This window comes from Rhinoraja longicauda, chromosome 10 (assembly GCF_053455715.1).
Source record: "Rhinoraja longicauda isolate Sanriku21f chromosome 10, sRhiLon1.1, whole genome shotgun sequence".
NCBI lineage: Eukaryota > Metazoa > Chordata > Chondrichthyes > Rajiformes > Arhynchobatidae > Rhinoraja > Rhinoraja longicauda.
In genome coordinates, this window is record NC_135962.1 from 6,123,936 (window position 1) to 6,150,748 (window position 26,813).

Sequence of the window (26,813 nt, forward strand, 5' to 3'; positions counted from 1 at the left end):
AGGAAATCTTACAGCACTTTAATAGGGTTTTGGTGAGACCAAACATGGAGCATTTGGTACAGTTTTTATCTTCTCTTCTCAGAAAGTACGTTAGAACCGAAGAACATCTAAGGATTTACTTGCCACAGAAGAATGCAGTGAAGATTCACTAGGGGGGACCTCATTGAAACTTCCGAATAGTGAAAGGCTTGGATAGAGTGGATATGGTAGAGTCTAGGATCAGAGGTCATAGTCTCAAAGACGTTTCTTTAGGAAGGAGATGAGGAGGAATTTCTTTAGTCGGAGGGTGGTGAATCTATGGAATTCATTGCTGCAGAAGGCTGCGGAGGCTGTCAATGGATATTTTAAAGGCAGAGATAGATAGATTCTTGATTAGTACGGGTGTCAGGGGTTATGGGGAGAAGGCAAGGGAATGGGGTTGAGAGGGAGAGATAGATCAGCCATAATTGAATGGCGGAGTAGGCTTGATGGGCTGAATGGCCTAATTCTGCTGCTATCACATGATCCTGTGACTGGTCAAAAGGATGGTACATTTGACAGAGAGTGAATGGAGTTTAGAAGAACAAGAGATCTCATTGAGACTTTCAACATGCTTACAGGACTCCACAGGCTGGATGCAGGCAGGATGCTTCACCTGGTTGGGAAGTCTAGGACCAGTCGTTGAAAATAAAGGATAAGGTGTTCAGAACTGAGATTAATAAAAAAATTCTTCACTGAAGGTGTGGTGAATCTTTGGAAACCTCTATATCAGAGGGCCATGAAAGCTGTTATTATGTTAATTGAAAATAGCAATCAATAGATATCTGAGCATTTAAGAAATCACAGGGCATGGGAAAGGTACTGGAAGATGTCGTTTATGATGGATCGTGTTATCTTACAGAATAGTAGAGCAGACTCAAAGGGCCAAATGGCTCACATTGGGAAAATGGTGTAACCTCTAAAGCAACTTTCAATCAGGATGCCAACTGCAACTGAATTGAAAATGCTCTGTGCTAAATGGTAACAGCAATAAATATATCCACCGCGGTTGTGACTTTTATGGATATTTTCAGTTTTTCTTACAAATACGCCAACCTTTTTCAGTAACTAAAAACAAGTAGAATCTGCACGAGTGCACACATGAATAACAAAATACTACAAATCAAGTTTTCAAACTAAGGGTGAAAACATCATAAAGGATAGTTTACATTGTTCAAAATGTTAAAAGGCATACCATTACCGTCCATATAATCAGTGTAATTCTGTTTGTTTTCTTCAGACTGTTCCTCTTGATAATGCTTTGGAACCTCACAATTATTTGGAGCACTTATTTCCTGGTCAACATGCAACATTTCTGGAGGATCTGTTTTTAGTGCAAGTTGCAACTTTTCAGCAGTTCCCTCTGCAGACTGATCCTGCAATTTCACACAAGCTGCCAAATGATTAGTTGCAACATCAGCAGCTGAAGAGAAAATCTTTCCTTCTTCATCACAAACAGCAATCGTCACAATTTTCTCCAGTAGTTCAGAATTATCACCCAGTGCGTCAGGACAAGCAGGTAATTTAAGTGCAAGTGGAACTCCATCCTTCAAGGCGACATGTTTCTCGGTGGCAATGATTTGGTCTGACTTTGCATCAGAGGCAACCGATATTGACTTCTTACTCTGTTTACAAGCGTCTTTAGAGGAACAACGATTTAACACTTTTCCTGTCTCTTCAAGATCCTGTAAATCACACCCTGACAAAACAGAGTGATCAGAAATCCCATTTTCTGAAGGGGAACTAGAATTGCATTTGCCTGTAACATTATGGTACTTTACAGGATTGATCTGCATCAACTCCTCGGCTAATGACAAATTACCCAATTTTCTGTTGCTTTGCATTAGCTTGTTTAGAGTCTCTTCATTATCCACCAGAGCTCTTTGCACTTCTTTGGTACCTAAAGAACTTGCCTGGCAGTCACTTGATTCATTGGTGTCCCACTCCACATTCATCGAATCATCTGTATCTTCTCCCGCATCCTGTCAATCAAAAACGACCGCATCTGAAATCAGCATTCCTTCAACATCCTTCATTTTCATTAAACCCTTTGCTGTTGTTCTTCTCTGACTGTCTCCACTCACTTTAAGCAATTAAAATCTCAATCTCATTTTTCCATGAGGAGTGGATTATTAACATGGTCACATGTTGCTAATACTAAGATGACATTGCTAGTCATGGCAACGGGGAACTTTCTATCCAGAGGCTGTTTTCTGAATTAGTGCTGATGCAGACCTGTAAGTTGCCACAGCAGTGCACAATAGGGGGGTAGGTCAAGTAGTAGGGGTGACTTGTGCCAGTTTGTAACTCAGCACCGAATTAGGGGTGTCATTAAAGCTCCCTCTTTGAGGAATAGTTGCTTCAGCTCCCTTTGGAATGGAGACCAGCAAGGGTCATAAGTTTTGAGGTCATAGGAGTAACGGACTGCACTCATGTGGGACCGTGAGATTCCTTTGTGAAGATGGAACTACTTAATCACAAGACAAACTTCTCCTGGTTAGTGACATCTTTCCAAGGCGCTTGCATGATCCTTTCAGTTTCACGCAATCCTCTGTGTTGGCACTATTTTGGCAGCCACATTTCACAGAGACTTGACATATGGGCAAATGACTCCTGTCCCCTCTCCAGGATCCCTGTTGTCTAACTAGAGCCATGAGGCCATCTGGAGTCTGCTGCAGAATGCCAGCAGGGTCCTTGATATGAGATTCTGGTGCCTGAAACAATCAGTGAAATGCAAATGCTCTATTTTGCTACTTCCTCCTCCATCTGGTCTTACAAAGTGTAGGAGCCATTTTACGTTTATTAGTTATTTCTGCATATTATTATATTACTTTGTATCCTGCTGTATTTTTGGACACCAAGGGGTTAATATTATGCTTACGAATGGACTGGGAGGTGTCATGGGCGGGACCAGGTCCTTAGTATAACTTGCTTAATATTTACGTAATGCTTTAGTGTGACACCGAAGAAACCTGTTGGCAATAAGGTCAGCAAGAAGAATCTTAATTACAGAAGCTTGCTGAAATAATAAGATTTTAGTAAGTCATAAGTTACATAGGAACGACAATAAGAGATTAGATTTTTATCACAACAAGTTAACGACGAGTTATAACAAGTCAAAGACAAGAGATATGTCAATATATTTTATTGCAACTTCAAATAAAAGTCTAACTACTACGTCGTGGAGATCTCTCTGTTGTTATTTGCGTAAGAAAGGTATCTGCTCCCATTTCTACGTCAAATGGTAAGCTTCTTTTTGTGCTATATAAGGAAGACGAGAAGCTAGCCATTACATTGTAAAAATCTCAATTCGTGACATCGTAGATTCATCATAAATCTACCACAGTTGGAGCAAACTGTTTGAATCTACTCTGCAGGAACGTAAGCCAGAGCGTGCCTTCGTGTTCGACGAAGCATAGAGCTTAACTGACCTGGAGTTATTGCCAAAACTTCTCAACCGCGAAGAACAAGCTACCCACGGTGACTGAGATACAAATCCGTCTCAAGCGTTATTTTAAGTTAATTAGCTCTTGTATAGAGACTGAAGCTTTGTAGCAATTGAAACATAGGATTGTTGGTCGCTAAGCTTTGAAGATAAGAAACCGATATCTGCGTTAAATTGGTTTATAAGAAAGCCCGTTAATTGCAGTAAGCTTTTTGGAAAGCTGTTTTTTCCGTAGCTGGTACCAAAGAGTTTGGAATGTTGAGAACAAAGAAATGACCTTGAGAGAAGCTGGTTATGTCTTGTTTTCCATTCCAAAGAAGACAAGACAAACATCTGCGCGTCTTCGAAGCAAAGCAGCAGTATGTCTGTGATTAAATCGGATGTTTAGTCACAATGTGGCAATAGGCGACATCGGAACAAGGCCTAAGGTGGTAAAAAGGGCAATCAAGCTTACGACCATAGGTCTTAATTTAACCCTTGAAAAATATGAAAAGATGAAGAAAACCAAATGCAAACAAGCTGACAGGTTAATGGAAAACACTACAGAACTAATTAAATCAGCTGAAAAGGTACAAGAGGTACGGTTCAACCTGATTCAATTTAACCACCTCAAGGATGAACTCGATGAGGAAAATGAAATGTTGAAACAATTACAACTGGCTGCAGAAGAATTTGAAAAGCAAGGTAAATGGATGTGCCAAATAAAGGACGCTCTCAACCAATTTGAAGAGGAAGTTGCTGAGTGGCTCAGCCAAGTTGGTCATAAGACCACACCCTCTGATTTCGAGGGTGCTTCATGCCAGAGTGGCGTAGCCATAGACTCCATAAGACCTGAAGAACGTGCCTCAAATATCTCAGGCTCTAAGCTGACGATCACATCTCGTGCATCTTCGACACGCTCTGCTCGTAAGGAGGCCGATGTCAAAATGGCCGTTCTTGCTGAACAGGCTGCCTTCATGGAAGGTATGCATGAGATTGAGGCCCAAGAATGGCAATTAGAAGAACGGAAGAGAAGACAACTGCAAGAAGAAGAAGAAGAACAGAAGAGAAGCCAACTGCACGAAGAAGAAGATTGGGGAAGGGAGAGTGATCGACTGAAAAGACAGAAGGAACAATTGAAACTAAGTGCTGAAATGGCAAAGATCAAAGCTACGCTCAGTACACGGTGCTATAAAATCAAGAAGCAGCTCGATAGTATCTGATATTATTCTCGATAGTATCTGATATATCTGATATGGTTCTTATCTGGATAAAGAAGCTCCTCCAAGACAATTGTCAGCTAAGCGAGACCCCCATGCAGCTGAATACTTGCCATGGGAGCCACAGGTTGTTACACCGAAACAAACAATGGAGACCATTTGCTAAAACTAGTGATACGGCACACGTAACCCAACACCCTCTTCAAGGACGGACGGCAAGGGATCATGAACTAAGGGGTGAGCAGGGGACGTGCTCGCACTAAATCCCCGGAACGTCATGATGGAGACCGAAGTAATATGCGTGGCCTATTACGGAGGCAAAATCAAATCACGGAACCTCTGGCGAAACAAAATCTTCTTCCACTCTACCACCAAGGGACATTCCTGTGTATGTATGATGGTAGTCCTTTGCAATATCAACTTTTTAACAAGGCATTTGAGAGAGGAGTAGAGAAAAAGACTGAGGATGGAAGTGATTGTGTAAGAAAATAACTGCAGATGCTGGTACAAATCGAAGGTATTTATTCACAAAATGCTGGAGTAACTCAGCAGGTCAGGCAGCATCTCAGGAGAGAAGGAATGGGCGACGTTTTGGGTCGAGACCCAAAACGTTGCCCATTCCTTCTCTCCTGAGATTCTGCCTAACCTGCTGAGTTACTCCAGCATTTTGTGAATAAATACCGTCGATTTGTACCAGCATCTGCAGTTATTTTCTTACACAATCACTTTTGGAATATACAAAAGGACCAGCAAGATAATTAGTCCGCAGCTGTCAACATTTACCTTCGAATCAGGGCTATCAAAAGGTGAGGAAGCTGCTTAAAGAGCATTTTGGCCACAAGCGGAAGATTGCCGCTGCTTATATAACCAGAGCATTGGCCTGGCCAGCTTTCAAGCCAGATGATATAAAAGCATTACAAGGGTTCTCACTATTCCTTACAGGTTGTTATAATGCAATGGTTCATCTCAAATATATGAATGAAATGAATATCCCCTCCAATATGAAGACTATCCTAAAACTGCCTTATAAGCTCAGAGAAAGGTGGAGAGATCGGGTATATGAGATTCAGGGAAATAAAGAACGTCCACCTGAATTTCCTGACCTGGTAAAATTCATAGAGGTACAAGTGAAGATACTATCGGATCCACTTTATGGGAATATTGAGGAGGCTAAAGCAGCAGCAACTGTTAAAGAACGTACTTTCACTAAGCCAAGAGAAAGGCCGAAAATGGCTAGAATCAGTTTTGCTATGAACACAGAACCTGTTGAAGCATATGTGCAAGAAAATCTGACAACAACAGGAAAGAAGGCTGACGTCAAAGGACCCTTGCCTGTTCTGTAATAGAATGGGTCATACGTTGGAGAAGTGTTGGCAGATTAATGGGTTGGAGTACCAAGAAAGGATGGATTTCTTCAAGGATAAGAAAATCTGCTTTGGCTGCTTAAAGATAGGCCACATGAACAGAAGATGCGAGAATCGTTTGACTTGTGCTATATGCAGAGGAAATCATCCTGGAATACTTCACATGGAACTAAAAGATAAAGAAAAGCTGCTAGTTCAAACAAATCAGAAGGAAAAGGCAAGCCAGAGTGATGCCGCTCCTCTTTCTCCGATGTGTGTGGACATATCGGGGCCGGTGAAGAAGCTTGCATCTTCTCGATTGTACCAGTGCAAGTAAAGAGCCACAATGGGAGTACAGTGTTGCAAACATACACATTCTTGGATAATGGAAGTTCATCTACATTCTGCAGCGAAAGGCTGATAAGAAAGCTGAAAATTTCAGGACCATGGAGAAGGATTTGCCTGCAAACCATAAACCAAGTGAAGTCTGTAACCAGTCATATTATTTCAGGTTTGGAAATAGCTGGTCTGGACAACAATGATTTTGTTCAACTATCCGATGTGTTTACCAATAAGACCATTCCTGTTTCACAATCAAACATTCCCAGACAAGAAGACCTTAAACAATGGCCTTACTTGAAGGATGTCAAGATTTCTGAAATGGACTCTGGCATTGACCTATTCATCGGAACTAATGCTTCTAAGGTATTGGAACCTTGGGAGCTGGTCAACAGCTAGGGAGATGCGAGTTTTTGAAACAACGCTCCGAGGACAATGCTTATGTCCACAAGATCTTTCTCAGTCAGAAAGCGCAATCATCTCTTTCAGTCAAAGACAAAGATTTGAGCCAGAACTGTCGGCACTAGAAATTGGGAACATTTTTCCTGCATCTAGCTTATCCAGTCCTTTTATAATTTTATGTCTCTATAAGATCCCCTCTCATCCTTCTAAACTCCAGTGAATACAAGCCTAGTCGTTTCAATCTTTCCTCATATGACAGTCCCGCCATCCCACGGATCAATCTCGTGAACCTACGCTGTACTGCCTCAATTACAAGGGATGTCCTTCCTCAAATTAGGAGACCAAAACTGTAAACAATACTCCAGATGTGGTCTTACCAGGGCCCTATACAACTGCAGAAGAACCTCTTTACTCCTATACTGAAGTCCTCTCGTTATGAAGGCCAACATGCCATTAGCTTTCTTCACTGCCTGCTGTACCTGCACGCCAACTTTCAGTGACTTGTATGCAAGGACACCCAGGTCTTGCTGCACTTCCCCCTGATCTAACCTGACACCATTGAGATAATAATCTGCCTCCTTGTTTTTGCCGCCAAAGTGGATAACCCCATATTTATCTAATTATACTGCATCTGCAAGCATCTGCCCACTCACTCAACCTTTCCAGGTCACCCTACAACTCCTAACATCCTCTTCGCATTTCACACTGCCACCCAGCTTTGTGTCATCTGCAAACTTGTTAGTGTTACTTCTAATTCCTTCGTCCAAATCATTAATATATATGGTAAACAGTTGCGGCCCCAACACCGAGCCTTGCGGCACTCCACTCGCCACTGCCTGCCATTCTGAAAAGGACCTGTTTACTCCTACTCTGCTTCCTGTCTGCCAACCAATTCTCTATCCATGTCAACAGCCTACCCCAATACCATGTGCTCTAATTTTGCTCATCAATCTCCCGTGTGGGACCTTATCAAAGGCTTTCTGAAAGTCTAGATACACTACATCCACTGGCTCCTCTTCATCCATTTTACTGGTCACATCCTCAAAAAATTCCAGGATTAATCAAGCATGATTTCCCTTTCATAAATCCATGCTGACTTGGACTTATCCTTTTACTGCTATCCAAATGCACCGTTATTACCTCTTTAATAATTGACTCTAGCATCTTCCCCACCACTGAAGTCAGGCTAACTGGTCTGTAATTCCCCGTTTTCTCTCTCGCTCCCTTTTTGAAAAGTGGGATAACATTAGCTATCCTCCAATCCACAGGAACTGATCCTGAATCTATTGAACATTGGAAAATGATCACCAATGCGTCCACTATTTCTAGAGCCACCTCCCTGAGTACCCTGGGATGCAGACCATCAGGCCCTGGGGATTTATGCTTACGCATGGACCGGGCGGTGCCATTGGCGGGACCAGATCCCTAGTATAACTTGCTTAACATTTACGTGATGCTTTAGTGTGACAACGAAGAAACCTGATGACAATAAGGTCAGCAAGAAGAATCTTAATTACAGAAGCTTGCTAAAATAATAAGATTTTAGTAAGTCATAAGTTACGTAGGAACGACGATAAGATATTAGATTTCTACCACAACAAGTTAACGACGAGTCATAATACGTTACGTAGGGACGACGATAAGATATTAGATTTTTACCACAACAAGTTAACAACGAGTCATAATAACTCAATGACAAGAGATATGTCAATATATTTTATTGCAACTTCAAATAAACGTCTAACTACTACGTCGTGGAGATCTCTCTGTTGTTATTTGCGTCAGAAAGGTATCTGCTCCCGTTTCTACGTCAAATGGTAAACTTCTTTTTGTGCTTTATAAGGAAGACGAGAAGCTAGCCATTACACAAAGGATCAACTTTTGTCTACAGCCCCAGCAGGAATGTAACAAACAGAAGCAGGAATACATAACCTGCCATTCACTCAGATCACAACTGAGCTTTTCTCTCAGCCACCATTGTGCGGCACTAACTTCCAAACCTTGACTCTAATATCTAAAAATCGATTATCCCAGTCTTGAATGTACTCATGGCTGAGCCTCCACAGCTCCTTTGGGTACAGAATTCCACATTTTCACCCATTTATGTGTGAAGACTTTCTTCATAACTCCATCCTGAATGGCTGACTTCTTTTGAGACCGATTTCACAGATGTAGCTCAGAGAAAGACCACTCCACATCTATCCTGTCAAATCTTTGAGGACACCTCTCCTTCAGAGTGGACCCAGACTCCGAAATAACTCATCATATCCAAAGTCTGCAATATCCAGACTCAATCTAGCGATCATTTGCTGCACTTCCTTTCTTGCAATTATTGTGCAAACTCAATATAACACGGATGTTAGAAGAATACTTCAACACTCACATTGCAACGCTACTCCATTTACAAGTGAGACTAACATTTACATAATCTCCATCTGGCATGGGACAATGATACATGTGGTATATCTAAAATCACAAAATAATGAGGAGAGTTATGCTGAGATTGCAGTGTACATTCATCCTTGGTGATTACAAAGGAGACCCGATCTTCCAGCTGCCTGTCACTTTAATTCTCCACCCCACTCCCCTCGCTCATATCTCAATCTTGAATTTAATAGTTTCCGGAAACCTGCTTTATCAGAGCTAGCCAGTTCTGCCCCAGGGCACTCCATCAGAAAAGTTAACTGTCCGCAAGTATCAGGCAGAAGCTTGGTATCCAGTGACTCACCTCCTGATACCCAAGGCCTTTCCTTTTCTAATACTCCAAGGCCTTCTCAAAATCTACACTGCACAAATTAGGAGCATGATGGAATACTCTCCACTTGCCTGGATGAGTGCAGTGCCTTGACACCATCAGGGCAAAGCAGTCCACTTTATCAGTACTCCATTCGCCACTCCAACAAAGATTTACTTCCTGCACAGTGCCTGTCATCTATACAGAGTAGTGCAGTTACTTGCCCAGGCTACTCCATCAGGACCTCTCAGACTGATGACCTCTACCACGAAGAAGGACAAGTGCAACAGGCAGATGGGAACACCAGTATCTGCAGAATCCTCTCCAAGATGCACACCATCTGACTTGGAGGTATTTCACCATCCTTCATTGTTGCTGCATCTAAATCATGGGACTTCCTGCTAATTGCAAAGTAGGTATACTTTCTAGAACAATTGCAGTAGTTCAAGAATGTCGCTCACTACCACCATCCCCAGTACAACTGCGACTGGCCAATAAATGTTGGCCTTATTATGTCCCAAATTCTTCATTCAATGCCTTTGTCCCTGCATTGGGTTAGTCATTTGCAGTGAACTGCACTCTTAAATGGACACGAATGGGCACCAAACCTTCATGGCATAATACATCTTATGTCAAGTACTCGTTTCCCCAATCAACTCCCACAGCTTCTAACCTTCAGTGACATTAATTCCTCTCATCTCCAAACACAAATGCCAAATCACACTTGAATGCAATAAGTTCTGGAGAAACTCAGCAGGTCAGGCAGCATCTGTGAAGGGAGGTTAGCACGCGACATAAAGCTATTCTATGTACCTCGGTACACGTGACAATAAACTAAACTGAACTGAGGTCAGGACGCTGCTTCAGACTGGTGCAGTTTCTTTTGCTTCACATTTTAACATCGAGTTCTGAGGGAATTCACTGTTGCAGTGCATTAACTGGGAAATGTTCCACCCGGCACCTTGGGTCCCTCATGATATATTTCACCATTTCCAAAGCCGCTAATATTGGTTCAATTTCTTGCTGTAATGATGATTAATTAGCATTAGCAGCAAATGACCACCTCATCATCTCTGACCCTCTGGTCAGTCCATGTGATAATGACTGACACTGTGAACCTGCACTTGTAACTCTGCATGACAATAACTGCAGATCCACTGAGGACATAGTCCAACATTTTTGCCTTGCTCCCATGATTATACTCTCAGGGGGCCTCAAGCTCTACATGTTGATAATGATATCTCTGCAATGACCAATATGCTAAAATTATCGATTCTAAGTGAAGAGCATTTTTTCTGTATGTGCAGGGAAGATCCCTATGCATCAGAAGGCCTCATCCACCTTAAAATGTGAGCTGTCTGATGTCTGTCGGCAGAAGCTACAGATTAGGTAACATACTTTTCACTACCAATTAGTAGTCAGTACTGGGACCAACAACCACAGTTCTATTAGGTTTAAAATAGATATAAGAACAGGGCTGGCCCACAATTTATAGTTCTGAATTGGGACAAAGCCAACGTTGATGGTATTAAATAGGAACTTGCTAAAGTCAGAGCATAGAAGCAAGGAACTGCAGATGCTAATTTACAAAAAAAAGGACACAAAGTGCAGGAGTAACTCAGCGGGTCAGGCTGTATCTTTGGAGAACATGGATAGATGATGTTTTTCAGTCCTTCTTCAGACTGACATTGTCAGGCATCATCTATTGAGTTCAAGTTTGAAGAAAGGTTCCGACCCGAAACATCACCTATTCATGTTCTCCAGAGATGCTGCCTGACCTGTTGAGTTACTCCAGCACTTTGTGTCTAACTTGCTAAAGTTGATTGGAGTAGGTTGTTTGCAGGGATAAGGACATTCTGAAAGTGAGATTTTTAAAAGAATAATGGTGAGAGTTTCAAAGCGTGCATGTTTCTTTTAGAGTGAGGGGCAAGGCAGATGGGAGTAAGGAAGCTTTAATGTTGAGAGAAACTGAAACTCTGGTCAGGAAAAAGATGGAGACATGGGCCAAGTATAGGCAGCTGACATCAGGTGCATCCCTGGAGGAGTTTAGGGGATTGAGGCACACTCTTAGGAAGGAAATCAGGAGGTAAAAAGAGGAGAGGAGATAGCTCTAGCAGATAAAATTAAGAAGCCAAAGAGATTTGATGTACATTAAGGGAAGGAGTCTAACCAGAGAGAGAATATGCCCCCTCACAAACCAAAGCAGCCATCTATGTATGCGCAAAGATGGGAGATGGGCAAAGTCCTCCATGAGTATTTATCCTCTGTTTTTGTCGTAGAATCAGACATGAAAGCCAGGGAACTTGGGACAGTTAATGGAGATGTCTTGAGGACAGTCCGTATTAACATGAAGGTGCTAGACGTCCTACGGCATATGAAGGTAGATAAATCTCTCTGACTTCATCAGACATATCTGAGGACATGTGGGGAGTTACAGAAGAAATTGTAGGAGTCCCAGCTAACATATATGAATCATCGATAGGTGAGATACCGGTTCGTTAGGTGAGGTATCAGATTACTGGAGGGTGGTTAATATTGTGCTTCTATTTAAGAAAGTTGCAAGGAAAAGCCCGGGAACTATAGACCAGTGAGCCTAATATCTGTGGTAGATAAGTTACAGGAGAGGATTCTGAGGGATAAGGTAGACATCTGGATAGACAGAGGCTGATTAGGGATAGTCAGCATGGTTTTGTATGTGGGAAATCGTGTTCATACGAATTGATTGTGTTTTTTGAAGTAACCAAGAAGGTTGGCGAGGGCAAGGCTGTAAACGTTGTCTATATGGATTTCGGCAAAGCCTTCGATAAGATTCTGCATGGTGGGCTGTTTGGAAGGTTAGATCGCATGGGGGCCATGGAGAGCAAGCTAACGGTATACAGCAAGGATCCCCAAACTATGGCACATCCGGCCCGCCATGAGATTTTATCCGGCCCGCAGCAAGCTCTTAGACAGCGGGGACTGGAGGCAGAAGCTGCCGGCGAAGGTTCGCCGGAGAGCGGATCACCACCGACCCAGAGCTGGGTCAAGGCGAGAGATCGCAGCGCCCCCTCGAAGCTTCCCTCCTCACCGCCGCTCAACCTGGGGAGGGGGGGGGGGGGGGAGAGAGAGTCTGGGTAGCAGGTGAGAGCAGGAAGGCGGGGAGGGGGAGGGCGTCAGTGAGTGCTGCTCCCTCCCTCTCTCCCTCCCTCCCGCTCTCTCTCCCAGAACCAGCGAGATCTGCGCCGCTGCTCCACTCTCTTCTCCGGCCCCGTCTCCCTCGAACGCAGCGAAATACAAACAAACACAAGTGAAACTTCCCTCCTCGCCGCCGCCGCCTCTCACCCCGGGGATGTGGGGGTTCTGAACAGCAACTACACTTGTGTTTGTTCTTATTTTGCTGCGTTAGAGGGAGGCGGGGCCGGGCAAGAGAGTGGAGCAGCGGCGCTGATTCCTGATGGGAAGAGGTAAAGGGCAAGTGCTGCATCCCCTGAGAATGGGAAAAGGGCAATAGTTGTTGATGGAGAGATGGCTAACATGTCATTAACCTGAAATGTTAACTCATTCTTTCTCCACAAATATTGCCTGCAGAACATTTTCTGCTCTTACAGTAATTCAAGTTTTCTGCATTTGCAGTCTTTAACTTTTAGAATAAACATCTAGTTGAGCCTGTCAAGGTAAGGTGTTACTAGGTTGGTACATGTTATTCTTATTCACATGCGCATAAATACTGTGTGCAATATGGTTAAATGAGCTGGAACTTTCTCCTCGTTTCTGATGCTTCTCTGATTACCAACAGAACTACAGTTAAGTTACTCCTGGCCCTACCGCTCTATACTCCTTCCTTATGTAAAAGAAAAAGACCTATGATTAAGATTAGTGGTAAATGGTGTACATGCGCATAAATACTGTGGCAAGTGGCAACAGTAAGATTGTGTTAAGTTGAGACTGAGTGCCTGTGGTGGCCGAGTAGTTGGAGAATGAGAAAGATATACCTGCAACTTTAGATAGCCCCTCTGTCCCTCTCTTCCCCCCCCCCCCCAGTTCTCCCTCTATCTTCCTGTCTCCACCTATATCCTTCCTTTGTCCCGCCCCCCTGACATCAGTCTGAAGAAGGGCCTCGACCCGAAACATCACCCATTCCTTCTCTCCTGAGATGCTGCTTGACCTGCTGAGTTACTCCAGCATTTTGTGAATAAATACCTTCGATTTGTACCAGCATCTGCAGTTATTTTCTTACACAAGATATACCTGCAAGATACGTTGATGTGAGGAGGATATGCTGGATCAGAGCTGAATCCAGACTGAGGCGAGGGATGTAATGGTTCATCAAATGTGCATATGCTCGATGCTTCCCTTTCTGAACTGATAAACTAGTTCAACACTGAAACTAGCAGAAGGGTACAGCACCCTTTGCTGCTCATTTATGTGGCTACCTCCAAGCACTCTATCTTGATGCTGACAGCAGGAAATTTGTGGGACTTTACAAGTTTTTCTCCACTTTTACATTACAAAATTGAGTTTAAGAATATGAGGGGGAAAAAAAACAAAATTCTGTCATCAGACAGTTATTAAGTTTTGCTGCAACAGTTTACACTGAGGAAGGATTTTGGGGGCAAGACTGTTGACTTAATGCTTATAATCCCAAAGGTTAACATATATTTTTCAAATACAATAAATATTGGGTTTGTGCACTTTTTCATGACTGTCGCTGGCCTCAGATGTGCCCTTGATAGCCAGTATTGACATCATTCCAAATCAGTACTGTTTGATCGGAGAGAGTTTACACCTGGTCCATTTTTACTTTCATTTATGAAATACATTTTCTAACTTACTCTGGCTTGTTAAAAGCGTTCATATTTTATTAGAAATTTAAAAAATAAGTGAAAAGGAAACAGAAAAGGAAAGATTTCCAATATATTTACAATGACCTTAGATTAGCAGAATCTCATACATACTTGTTCCACAGCATCTCTTTGTATGTCGGTCTTTGCTTTGTTATCCATCCTGTTTATATAATAAATGATAGTCACATTAGCTTATTGTACAATAACCCTTCCAATACACAATTTAGTAATCCAGTTTCATTATTACTATTATTACTATTACTTATTATTACTACATTATTACTATTATCATATAATACAATTCCATGTTTCAATTTACTAATATGATTCTGTTACTTAATTGATCACTTCAACAAATTATGTAAAACGTACTCCACAAATTTATAACTTCAAGTAAAAATTACCCATACAGGATTAAGAAAATGAAAGTATGCACTGAAAAATTGCAAAAACGGAGGCAGAGAGGAGAGCTCTTCAGCGGGTAGTCCATAGAGCTCAGAAGACTATCGGAACACAGCTACCAGCCTTGGAGGGCATCTACAACACACGATGCCTCAGAAAAGCCACCAGCATCCACAAAGACTCTTCACACCCCTGCAACAGTCTGTTCGAACTACTACCATCGAGCAGACGATACAAGGCCTTCTACGCCCGCACCTCCAGACTCAGGAACAGCTTCATCCCCAGGGCCATAGCTGCTATGAACGGGTCCTGCTGAGCCGGATGGTCACATCGCACAGTGAACCGGCATAGACCTACTTGAACTCTATACTGTTTTAAAACTGTTTCAAATTTTGTTTCACTGGGTTGTCTAAATTTATACTGATTAGCTAATTAATTTATTGCATCGTATGGGAGGTGCATTCCCAATCTCATTGTACCCCTGTACAATGACAATAAAGATGTATTGTATTGTATAATACGAGCGAGGGAGAAGGCACTTTGACGCGTCAGGGCTGCCTCTTCAATGTACATTGTTCAATGTTCCCATCCATTTCCATACTCTTACCTTCTCCTAGTGTTCAAATGTCCATCAGTCCCTGAATTTAAAATATTTATTTACAATTCTCATGTTGCCAAACATTCTATTTCAACTGCTATTCCTTCGCTTTGCGATCTGGTATAAATGAACAAAGTAACTTTTCTTCTGATTGGCCAAAGCTACACAGTCCTAATTTACGACTTTTTTCCTTCCCTATTCATATAGTATTACATTTCATATTCTTGTTGCTCGTAATACTCCTAACCTCAGATTTTTTGCAGTAAAAAAAAAAAAGAAAACTACAAGGATTGATGACCTTACTACCAGAGAGATGCTGCCTGTTCCGTTGAGTTACTCCAGCATTTTGTATCTACCAGAGGCATATTTTTCACAAATAATGGAAAATACATCTGTTTGGCTGACAACATAGATAACAAGGCTTATTTTCCCATTTTCCAGGAAACAATTTTATTCGTTCTTAAACATGAAAACATATTTGTTTTATGCTTTGCGATATTTTCATTTATTATTTTAAATCCACAGAGGAGAGGGTGGGACTTAAACGTAAACAAAGATAAGAGTCAGAAGACTTATATTAGTGAACTCGGAAAGCTGACTCCACTGTTCCCATCCCACTCCATAATGCCACGATCTGAATACTTCTGTTTAAATCATGGCAGATGTGGGTAGTTCAAGTGACACCGATATATTAGCAGGATGACAGTCATCTTGTTAATGAGACTACACTTCTCAGCTATTGACAACCATTCATATGAAACTGAAGGAAGGCAGGAGCTGTCATTTCCAGCTTTTATTGGGGGCTCATGGAGACAGTTGCATTGTTTCTCTTCATCCCTCGAAAATAACGTGTTCCAATTTTCTCCTGCAACCTCCTGTCTTCCCACCATAGTAACTCAGGTCACAGTTGTGAAGTGTATATCGTTTGAGGCACAGAGTTAGACAGCACAGAAATGGGCCCTTATCAATGCCGACCAAGTTGCCCCAACTGAGCTAGTCCCACTTACCTTCGCCCGGCCCATATCCCTCCAGTCCTTTCTTCCCCATGTATCTGTCCAAGTGTCCTTTAAATGTCGTAAATGTACCCACCTCCACTACCACTTGCCCTGGTAACTTGTTTCATGCACCACTCTCTGTCCCTCGTTCCTTTTAAATCTTTCTCCTCTCACCTTAAACATGTGTCCTCTAGTTTTGGAGTCCCCTAATAGAGGAGAGAAATGTGGCTATTCACCTTATCTATGCCCCCTCATTATTTTATGAACTTGTATATTTACCCATCAGCCTGCCATGTTCCTGGGAAAATATTTCTGCCTATTCAGCCTCCCTTTTTCAATTTAATGACATTCTATAGCAGGGTGACCAGAACCATACACAGTACTCCAATTGTGACCTTACCTTGTACACCCGTAACGTGACGCCCTAGCTCCTATCCCATACCCTGACCAATGAAGATCAATATGCCAAATGCCATCTCCACAAATCTGTCCATCTGTTTTGCCACATTTGCGGAACTATATACTGGCACCCTGAGGTCTCTCTGTTCTACAACTATCTTCAGAGCCCTCTCATTTACAGTATAAATCCTGCCCTGGTTTGTCTTATCAAAATGCCGCACAGTGGAGCAGCAGTAGACTTGCTGCCTCACAGTGCCAGAGACCTGAGCTCGATCCTGATTATGTGATTTAGATTTTTTTAGATTTTAGATTTAGAGATACAGCGCGGAAACAGGCCCTTCGGCCCACCGAGTCCGCACATTAACACTATCCTACACATACTAGGGACAATTTTTACATTTACCCAGTCAATTAACCTACATACCTGTACGTCTTTGGAGTGTGGGAGGAAACCGAAAATCTCGGAGAAAACCCACGCAGGTCACGGGGAGAACGTACAAACTCCGTACAGACGGCGCCCGTAGTCAGGATCGAACCTGAGTCTCCGGCGCTGCATTCGCTGTAAGGCAGCAACTCTACCGCTGCGCCACTGTGCCGCCTTGTGACTCTCTCTGTGACTGTGTGGGCTTTCTCCGGGTGCTCCGATTTCCTCTCACTGTCCAAAGATGTACAGGTTTGCCGGTTAATTGGTTTGGTAAAAATTGTAAATTGTCCCTATTATGTAGGATAGTGCTAGTGTACAGGGGTGGTCACTGGTTGCGGCAAGCTCAGAGGGCCTGTTCAAAATTGAAAGGTCAAAGTAAACATCAGTGCACACAACTGACACTCAGGCATGAAGTGACTAATATGACAAAAGGATTGGATTGTGACTTTTTCTGGATATTACGTCACCCCACAATTTAAGAAAAGATGGATGGAATCCTTATCATTCATTATCCGAACAAAATAAATCGATTTGTACCAGCATCTGCAGTTATTTTCTTATACTGTTGATGATGTTGTTTTGAAGGATGATTTTAAAGTTCAGCATTTGAACAACTACAGTATCAAATCAAAGAGGATTCCTCAAGTTGTTCCAAACAGTGCTGAAATGTTTGAGCACATAAGGGGTTTGTTCTGTAATCTATGTAATCTTATAATAATATATTAATAATTATTAATTATTAATAAATAATAATAATGATTATTAATTGTTAATAATATTATTAATGTGCAGAAATCACATGAACATGAAAGTGAATCTGAGCATGAAAGTATCCAAAGCCAAGCTAAGATTCCAGAAACAGAGTTTCTTCCAGAAAACAAATTCGCACTTTCATTTAGTGTGATTTTCTTCTTTTACAATTTGACATTTAATTTATCTGTCTGTGTTTGACCCATATCCCTCGAAACATTTCCAATCCAGCTATCTGTTCAAATGTCTTTTAAGTGTTGTTATTGTACCTACCTCGACTACGTTCTCTGGCAGCTCGTTCCATATCCCCGTCACACTCTATCTGAAAAAGTTTTGCAGGTTCCTATTAAATCTTACCCCTCTCTATAGGTTTATACCTTAAACCTATAGTGTTGATTTCTCTATCCTGGGCAAAGACTGTGTGTTCATCCTATCCGTTCCCCTCATGATTTGATACACCTCTATAAGATCATCCTTCATCCTTCTGCATTCGAAGGAATAAAATCCTGGCCTGCACAACTTCTTCCTCTAGCCCAGGTCTACGAGTTCTGGCAACATACTTGTAACACTTCTTGAATGTGGCATCTATTACTTTGTAAACAGAATGGATGGTCCATGAGAGAAATCTATGGAGAGGAATAGATGGGAAGACTGTAGGAAACATTTCCCCATATCAGAGGTAGATAAAAATAAAGGGCATAGATATAGGGTAAGGCAGAAGAGATTTACAGTGGATTTGATAGAGTGGCAAGTACTTGGAATACACTGCCAGGGAAAGTGGAGGGAACATTGTCATTGACAATATTTAAGTGTCTAGACAAGCACTTGAATCACTCAGGCATAAAAGTGCTGGAAGATAGTATAAATAAATAAATAAAGCTCTGTTATATAATAAAAATAGATGGGATTAATAAGTATAGATTGAAGCGGGACACAAGTGTCAAGCAAAGCCAATGAAACGGGACACATATCAAGTGAAGTTTTCTTTGTTACTCAAGCACCATACAGCTCCCCAACCCCCCAACCAGTTCAGCTCCTCCTGGAACTCCCCTATCAACGGCACTCCTCCACATTCCAAGTTCCGTGGCCCCACCGCCCGAGCCGAAGGTTCGCACCACTCGTGGCTCACCACCAGGGACCGCCACTGGACCCCCCTTCCCCCAGAACAAGAGGCACGGAAGCGAACGGGAAGACGAACGAGGCGGCCGGACCTCGTGCATATGTCCCCACGCACAGGGGACACGCCGGGTACGGACGAACGAGGCAGCAACCGGGACGACGGACGACCCCGACGACGTGGCTTTGGGGTGGTCCGAATGCCCAGCACTGGCTCGCTAAGGTCCAAATGAGCCGGCTTCAAATGAGCCACAGACAGTCTCCCGCCGACCATCCATGTCCAAAACAAAAGTAGTAGGCCCATGCTGCAGCACCTGAAAGGGACCCTCATATGGGCGCTGCAAAGGCGACCTGTGGGTGTCGCGGCGCAGAAAAACATACGAACAGTCCATGAGAACTAGCGGCACATGGGCAGGAGCCACCCCATGGCGAGACGACGGGACAGGAGACAGGGCGCCGATGTTCTCCCGTAAACCAACCCAGATGACGGCTGCTCCCGGGATGCACCAGCGGCCGGAATAAATTCCCCGGGAACAGTGAGCTGGACGCCATAGACTAATTTGGCTGAGGACGAAGCCAAATCCTCCTTTGGGGTGGTCCGAATGCCCAGCAAAACCCACGACAACTCATCAATCCATTTGGGGCCCGTGAGACATGCCTTCGACGCGGCCTTGAGATGGCGGTGGGACCGCTCCACCAACCCTTTAGACTGGGGATGATTCACCGTCGTGTGGTGAAGCTGTGTCCCCAACAGGCGAGCCATGGTGGACCACAGCTCAGACGTGAACTGGGCACCCGGTCCGAGGAAATGTCCAACGGCACCCCGAAACGGGCAATCTAGTGGGCCACGAGGGCGCGAGCACACGACAGGGCAGAAGTGTCCAGAAGTGGAATGGCCTCTGGCCACTGCGTAAAACGGTCCTCCACCGTCACAAGATGCGAGGCACCCCGAGATGGAGGCAGTGGCCCCACGATATCCAGGTGAACATGGTCAAAGCGCCCGTCGAGGCACTACGAACTCCTGCACTGGCGCCCGGACGTGCCGCTGCACCTTCGATGTTTGGCACGGAATGCACGCCCACGGCCCAACGACCGACTTGCTTCCGCAACCCATGCCACATGAAACGTGCCGCCACCATCGCGACCGTCGCACGGATAGACGGGAGGGCCAACCCATGAATAACGTCGAAAATCCGGCAACGCCAGGCAGCCGGGACAATGGGCCGCGGCTGCCCCGTGGAAACGTCACACTGGACAGTAACGCCGGAGGGACCCAACGGCACATCGTCCAGCAACGAACCAGAAACCGCAGTTCAGTAGGCTCCTCGTCCGCCAACTAGGCCGCAGCCAAGGCGGAATAATCAATGCCCGGGCCCACATCGAGGACAGCCTCATTAGCTGGGCAGGACAGGGCGTCCCCAACCAGGTCACATTTGCCTGCAATGTGGCGGATGTCGGTCGTGAATTCGCAGATTGCCGTGAGCTGGTGCTGCTGCCGTGCGGACCAGGAATCCGAATCCTTAGCGAAGGCAAAGGTGAGGGGCTTATGGTCAGTGAAGGCAGTAAAGTCCCGCCCTCCAGGAAATAGCGGAAGTGTCGTACTGCCAAGTGCAAGGCAAGAAGCTCCCAGTGGAACGCGCTGTACATCCGTTCCGCCGGGTTAAGCTGGCGACTGAAAAAGGGCGAGAGGCCGCCAGTGACCGTCGAGCGGCTGCTCCAGCACGCCGCCGACCACGGAGTCCGAGGCATCCACCGTTAGGGCAGTAGGGGGATCGACCCACAGATACACCAGCATCGCCGCCCGAGCCAACGCTTCCTTCACCCCGTCACAAGCAGTCTCCGCGTCATCGTTCCACTGCACCTCCCACCACTTACTAGTTAGCAACTGAAAGAGTGGCCGCATTATCTTTGCCACCGCCGCCACAAATCGGTGATAAAACGTGAACATTATCACCTCCTGAAGGCCCCGCACTGTGGAAGGCCGCGGAAACTGGCGAATGGCCTCGACCCTGTCTGGGAGCGGAACTGCACCGTGTTGCATCACGCGGTGGCCCAGCACGTCGATGGCACGGAGGCCAAACTGGCATTTGTCGGGGTTGATGACAAGACCATGCTCACTGAGGCGCTGGCACAACAAAAGGAGGTGGGCGCAATGTTCTTGCCGAGAGCGACTAGCCACGAGGATATCGTCCATGTAAATGAAAAGGAAATCGAGTCCCCGACCCACAGTGTCCATCAGGCGTTGGAAAGCCTGCGCGGCATTCTTAAGACCGAAGGGTATACACAGGAACTCAAACAACCTGAAGGGGGTGATTACAGCCATTTTGGGCACGTCCTCCGGCCGCACGGTGGTAACCCCGGACTAAGTCGACCTTTGAAAAGAACTTAGCCCCAACCAGATGGGCAGAGAAGTCCTGGATGTGGGGAATGGGGTAGCGAACCGCGATGGTGGTGTCATTCAGGCGGCGATAGTCGCCATAAGGCCTCTACATGAAGGCATTCGGTACCATGTGAAGCGGGGAAGCCCGTGGGCTATCCGAGCACCGGACAATTCCCATAGCCTCCATGTTGCAAAACTCCGCTTTGGCGATCTGGAGCTTGTCGGGAGGCAGCCTGCGAGCGCAGGCGTGGAGCGGTGGTCCCGAAGTAAGAATGTGGTGCACCACATCATGTTTCGAGATGGCCAAGTGGAATTGCGGAGTCGAAGTTTCAGGAAAGTCCCCCAGAATTTGGGCGTAAATGTTGTCCACTGCAGATACCGGGTTGCAGATTGGCGTGGCGGACGCAGCAGGGCGCAAGGAGATCACTTCCAATGTGGAAGCGTGGACGAGGCGTTGCCCCCTCACGTCAACTAAAAGTGATTGTGCCCGCAGGAAGTCGGCGCCCAGCAACGGCTGGGACACGTCTGCAACGGCGAAAGGCCAGGTGATGTGGCAAGAGCCAAAGATAAACGGAATGGTGCCGACGCTGTAAGTTCATATGGTGCTGCCATTCGCGGCAGTTAACGAGGGCCCCTGCTTCCCAGAACGAGTGTCAATCCCCGATGGGGACAAAACGCTGACTTCTGCCCGTGTCCACCAGGAATCGTCGTCCTGAGCGCCGGTCCCATGCACATAAGCGGTGTATCTGGCCAACCGTCGAGGTGATTACTGGCGGCCAGCCCCGGCAATTCCCAGAAACAAACAAGGCGAGCGGCATTGGTGGGCCGCGGAACCCCAGTGTTGGTGGTAGAATCACCACTTCTTCTTGTTGCTCATACCAGCTTCTCCCGAAGCAAGAGGCTCAGCTGAGCCCCCGGTGGGCACGGCCCCAGGTCGCTATGCCCTCGAAGGTGCAGTCGACACACGATCGAGCGAACCTCCGCCCTGCCAGCTCGTCTGCGCATTCCGTTAGCTGCAGGGGGTCATCGAAACTCGCCCCTGAGAGGAGCAGGCAGATGTCATCGGGCAACTGCTCAAGGAAGGCGTACTCTAAAAGCAGGCAGGGCCTGTGGCTGTCCATGAACGTGAGCATTTCGTTCATGAGGGACGATGGCTTACGGTCGCCGACCTGCCCATGTGGAGGATCCGCGCCGCTCGCTCCAGGCGGCTGAGCCCGAAAGTGCAGAGGAGCAGCGTCTTGAGGCCTTCGTATTTGTTGGCCGCTGGCGGCTCGCACAGGTAAGACACCAACCGACCGGCCATCTCCTGGTCGAGCGCGCTGACAACATAGAAGCAGTGGGTGTCGTCGGCTGTAATCATGCGGATGTGGAATTGAGCTTCCGCCTGCTGGAACCACACCTGGGGCTGCGAGGTCTAGAAAACCGCCAGCTTAAGTACGACTGCGTTTTGTCGGGCATGGTCGGCGGCAACGGCGGGCCGAGCGCTGGCGGTGTCCATTATTGCGATCCAAAATACCTATTTCGGACCGTCGGGGTCACCAATGAAGCGGGACACGAGCGTCAAGCAAATCCAATGAAGCGGGACTCGTGTCAAGCGAAGTTTTCTTTATACCTCAAGCACCATACAGCTCCCCAAACCCCCAACCAGTTCAACTCCTCCTGGAACTCCCCTACCAACTGCCACTCCTCCCCATTCCAAGCTCTGTGACCCCACCCCCCGAGCCGAGGGTTCGAACCATGTGTGGGTCACCATCAGGGATGCCACAAGATGTCCATTCAACAACATTAAACGGTGGGCCAAATAACCTGTTTCCATAAGGTACAACTTTTGATGAGCCAAGAAGAGCCATAAGAATGTTCTCCTGGTTCAGTCTCAGTAGAGTTCTTTGGTGCCAAACACCGCTGCAATGTCAAGAATTCATATTTTAAGATAAACAACAGTCACAGTTGTTTAATCATCAATTACTTTGAAAAGTTTTACTTGGATCGATTCCAGTGAATTCTTGATCAGTATTGGAATCTACTTATTTTGAAACCTAACATTTTGGATAATAACTTGACTAGTAATTTAAAAGTAGAAGTCCTTCAATCCTGCCCCAAGCTTCAAAATTGAATTCTGGACACTCACATTATGGTCGCCTCAAGTTTCACAAACAGTAAAGTTGCCAACAGAATATAGAGATGTTCCACTTTCACTCTTGCACTTACTTAAAGCTTCTGGCTCTCCCAGTCAGTCTGTCTTTGCCCTTTGATTTACTGCTGTCTGCGGCTTCAGACCACGGAAATAATTCTTTGGTCTTGTCAGAATGATTCCCATCATCTGAAACATAGCAGGATATATTTAAGTAACAGTTTAAAAGAGCACTTCCTTTTTGACACTATAATGAAAGACAACATTTCTTATATGTTTTTACAGAACAGAATTTCGCCCAACTATTTCACCAGCTCTGCTACATGCCTGAAATAGCTGAATTTAGGATACTGAGAAAGCATGCGTCTGCTTTTGTTTGATTTATTTCTCAAATTATGTTTACCGCATCGTGACATAAAACACAAAAACATATTATTGTTCATGGCATCAGCATGGAAAACCATGATGTATGTCAAATGGGTGTTAAAATGTAGCAATACTATGAGCATTAATCTGAAATTCAGAGATCACTAAAGAGCCGATGGCCATTATCAGATTCCCCTTTGGCAGCTTTGCAGGACAGCAATGCTCCATACATGGTATGGCTTCAGAGGAATGCATGAAAAGAACTGACATCATGTAATAGTCGGAAGCACAGAGTAAAAATGGGAGACAGAGCTCCAGTGAGTTAAACAATCAGCTCGGGAATTTAGAAGATTCAATCAGGATAAGTATTTTAATAGTTGTAACTAATATTCTCTAACTATTAATTAAATGACTCCAATAAACATAAAGAAGCATGGGAAGGCACTGCAGATTCATGGAATGAATAACCACAGCGTAGTGTCTCCAACTGGGCTTGAGCTCTGGGCTTTGGAGTTTAAGCAATGTCACTGCTATCTAAGATGGAGACTGCGTATTTTATGAATGCCATATTTCAGGAGCTGTTCAGTGTAGGAAGGAACTGCACATGCTGGTTTACACCGAAGATAGACACAAAATGCTGGAGTAACTCAGCAGGGCAGGCAGCATCTCTGGATAGAAGGAGTGGGTGACATTTCGTGTCGAGCCCTTTCTTCAGACTGAGCATCAAGGGAGAGGAAGTTACAGAGATAAGGAAGTGTAAAAGATCAAAAGAGATGTGATCAAGAAAAATGTAGAATAGATCATTGTTAGCTCGGAGAAGGTGACAGCAAAGCAGAGATACAATGTAATCAGGGGGACAGTCAGACTGGTCGGAGAACTGGAAAGGGGGGAGGGATGGAGAGAGAGGTAAAGCAAGGGTTACTTGAAGTTAGAGTAGTCAATATTCATACCGCTGGGGTTTAAGCTGCCCAAGCAAAATATGAGGTGCTGTTCCTCCAATTTGCACTGGGCCTCATTCTAACAATGGAGGAGGCCCAGGACAGAAAGGTCAGTGTGGAAATGGGAGAGGAAGTCAAAGTGTTTAGCAACCGGGAGATCAGGTAGGTTTAGGTGGACTGAGCGGAGATGTTCAACAAAACGATCGCCGAGTATCTATGTTCCAGTTCTGTTCACCTTGGGCTCAAAAAGATACAGGCAGAGAAACAAATGTAGGTGGTTCAGGGGAGCCATAAGTGCATCTTGCTCTATGACAAATGTTTGGCTGTCAATATTGATGGAGGATTCTTCTGAGGATTATAGCCAAAGGCAAGGCCATGATGCCATGTGTGGCTGAGTTGGACAGGGAGCATCAGGAAGGTCGAGTGAGTAGGGATCATAAGGGGTTTGATACAGATACAGTGAGGGATTTCTGTAGTTGTGTACATAATTCAGGATACTATGTTGCCTTCTTGGTGCGAGGGTCAGGGATAATCCTGGGTGGTTGCAAAAAATTCTGCCTGGGAAGACTGAGAAGTTTGAGTTTGTCATAAACATCGGTATCAATAATATTATAGGAAGACCAGCGATCCCTGCATACTAGCACTATCCTACACACACTACAGACAATTTACAATTATGCCAAGCCAATTAGCCTACAAACCTGTAAATCTTTGGAGTGTGGGAGGAAACCGGAGAAAATCCACGCAGGTCACAGGGAGAACGTACAAACTCCGTACAGACATCAATCGTAGTCAGGATTGAACCTGGGTCTCAGCCGCTGTAAGGCAGCAACTCCACTACTGCGCTATCGTGCCCCCCAACTGTGCAACACTCGTTGGAACTAACTGGAGTAGTGTCCAACTCTGGTCCACTAACTTCAGGAAGTATGTGAGAGGGCGCAGAAAAAAATGACTAGCATGGTTCTTGGGAAGAGTGATCAGTTTAGACTGGGTGATCTCGCATTGTTTGTCTTGGGCCTAAGAAGATTGAGGCAAGAAATGATAGATGTACACGTTCATAACTGTTTAGTTTAATTTACAGATTCAGCATGGAAAAAGGCTCTTTGGCCTGCCAAGTCTACTCCGACTATCGATCACCTGTTCAAACTAATTCTATATTTATCCCACTTTTGCATCCACTTCCTATGCACGAGGGGCCGTTTACAGAAGCCAACTAACCTACAAGATCTGTACGTCTTTGGGATATGGGAAGAAACCGGAGCAATCCCACGCGGTCACAGAGAGAACGTGCAAACTCAGCACAGACAGCACCCGAGGTCAGGATTGAACCCGAGTCTCCGGTGCTGTGAGGCAGCAGGTAACGTAAATAGTGGGAAGCGATTGCTTTAGATAAGGTAAATAGTGGGAAGCTAAATCCATTAACAGACATTTAAAAGATTTAAAATTCTGCGCAACAGATAGGAGATAAGAGGAAACATTGCAGTTTCATCACAGTGTAGTTATGATCTGGAAATTGCTGCCTTGGAAGCTGATGAAAAGAGAATCAACAAGTGCCTTTAAATGAGAATTGACTAGGCACTTGAGAAAGAGTCATCTGCAGAGCTGTGACAAAAGACTAGGCAAATGGGGATGACAGGATGTTCCATTAAGAAGTAAGTGGTCTCCTTTAGTCCCATTATAATTCTTTAAAAATACTGCCTTAAATAATTCATGTTGTTGCCACAAACTCTTTTGCTAGTAACTTAAATGTCCCTGGAGGTAATTACTTATTTGTACTGTTAATACCAAGCATGATTTTGAACACCTTCATCATTCTTATTTGCTGTCTCCAACCTATTTCAATGTGCTCATTGCACCTCCAGCCAGCTGAATAGGACACCATTTGTGACCTTTGAAACACCATTCAAAGGCAGAATAGATACCACATATCTACCCAGTCGTTGTCTCCTCAATTCATTCATTGACTCCATGTTGCGTCTGTTTGACCCAGCCCTGCGTCAGTTGCAATATT

At 44.8% G+C, this 26,813-nt stretch overlaps 1 protein-coding gene across 6 annotated transcripts in view; it reads right to left on the minus strand.

Annotated features, from left to right (window-relative positions):
• The window catches only part of LOC144597168 (uncharacterized), a 140,131-nt gene that overhangs the window by 19,679 nt on the left and 93,639 nt on the right, over window positions 1–26,813 (minus strand). For 4 of the 6 annotated variants that reach the window (XM_078406146.1, XM_078406141.1, XM_078406140.1 and 1 more), the window contains 3 exons: window positions 23,576–23,687; window positions 14,415–14,463; window positions 1,214–2,000 (listed from right to left, as the gene is read on the minus strand). In XM_078406146.1, coding sequence (XP_078262272.1) covers window positions 1,214–2,000; window positions 14,415–14,463; window positions 23,576–23,687 — 948 coding nt within the window. The remainder of the gene's footprint in view (window positions 1–1,213; window positions 2,001–14,414; window positions 14,464–23,575; window positions 23,688–26,813) is intronic. The other 2 variants (XR_013547706.1, XM_078406144.1) reach the window with 2 other exon arrangements.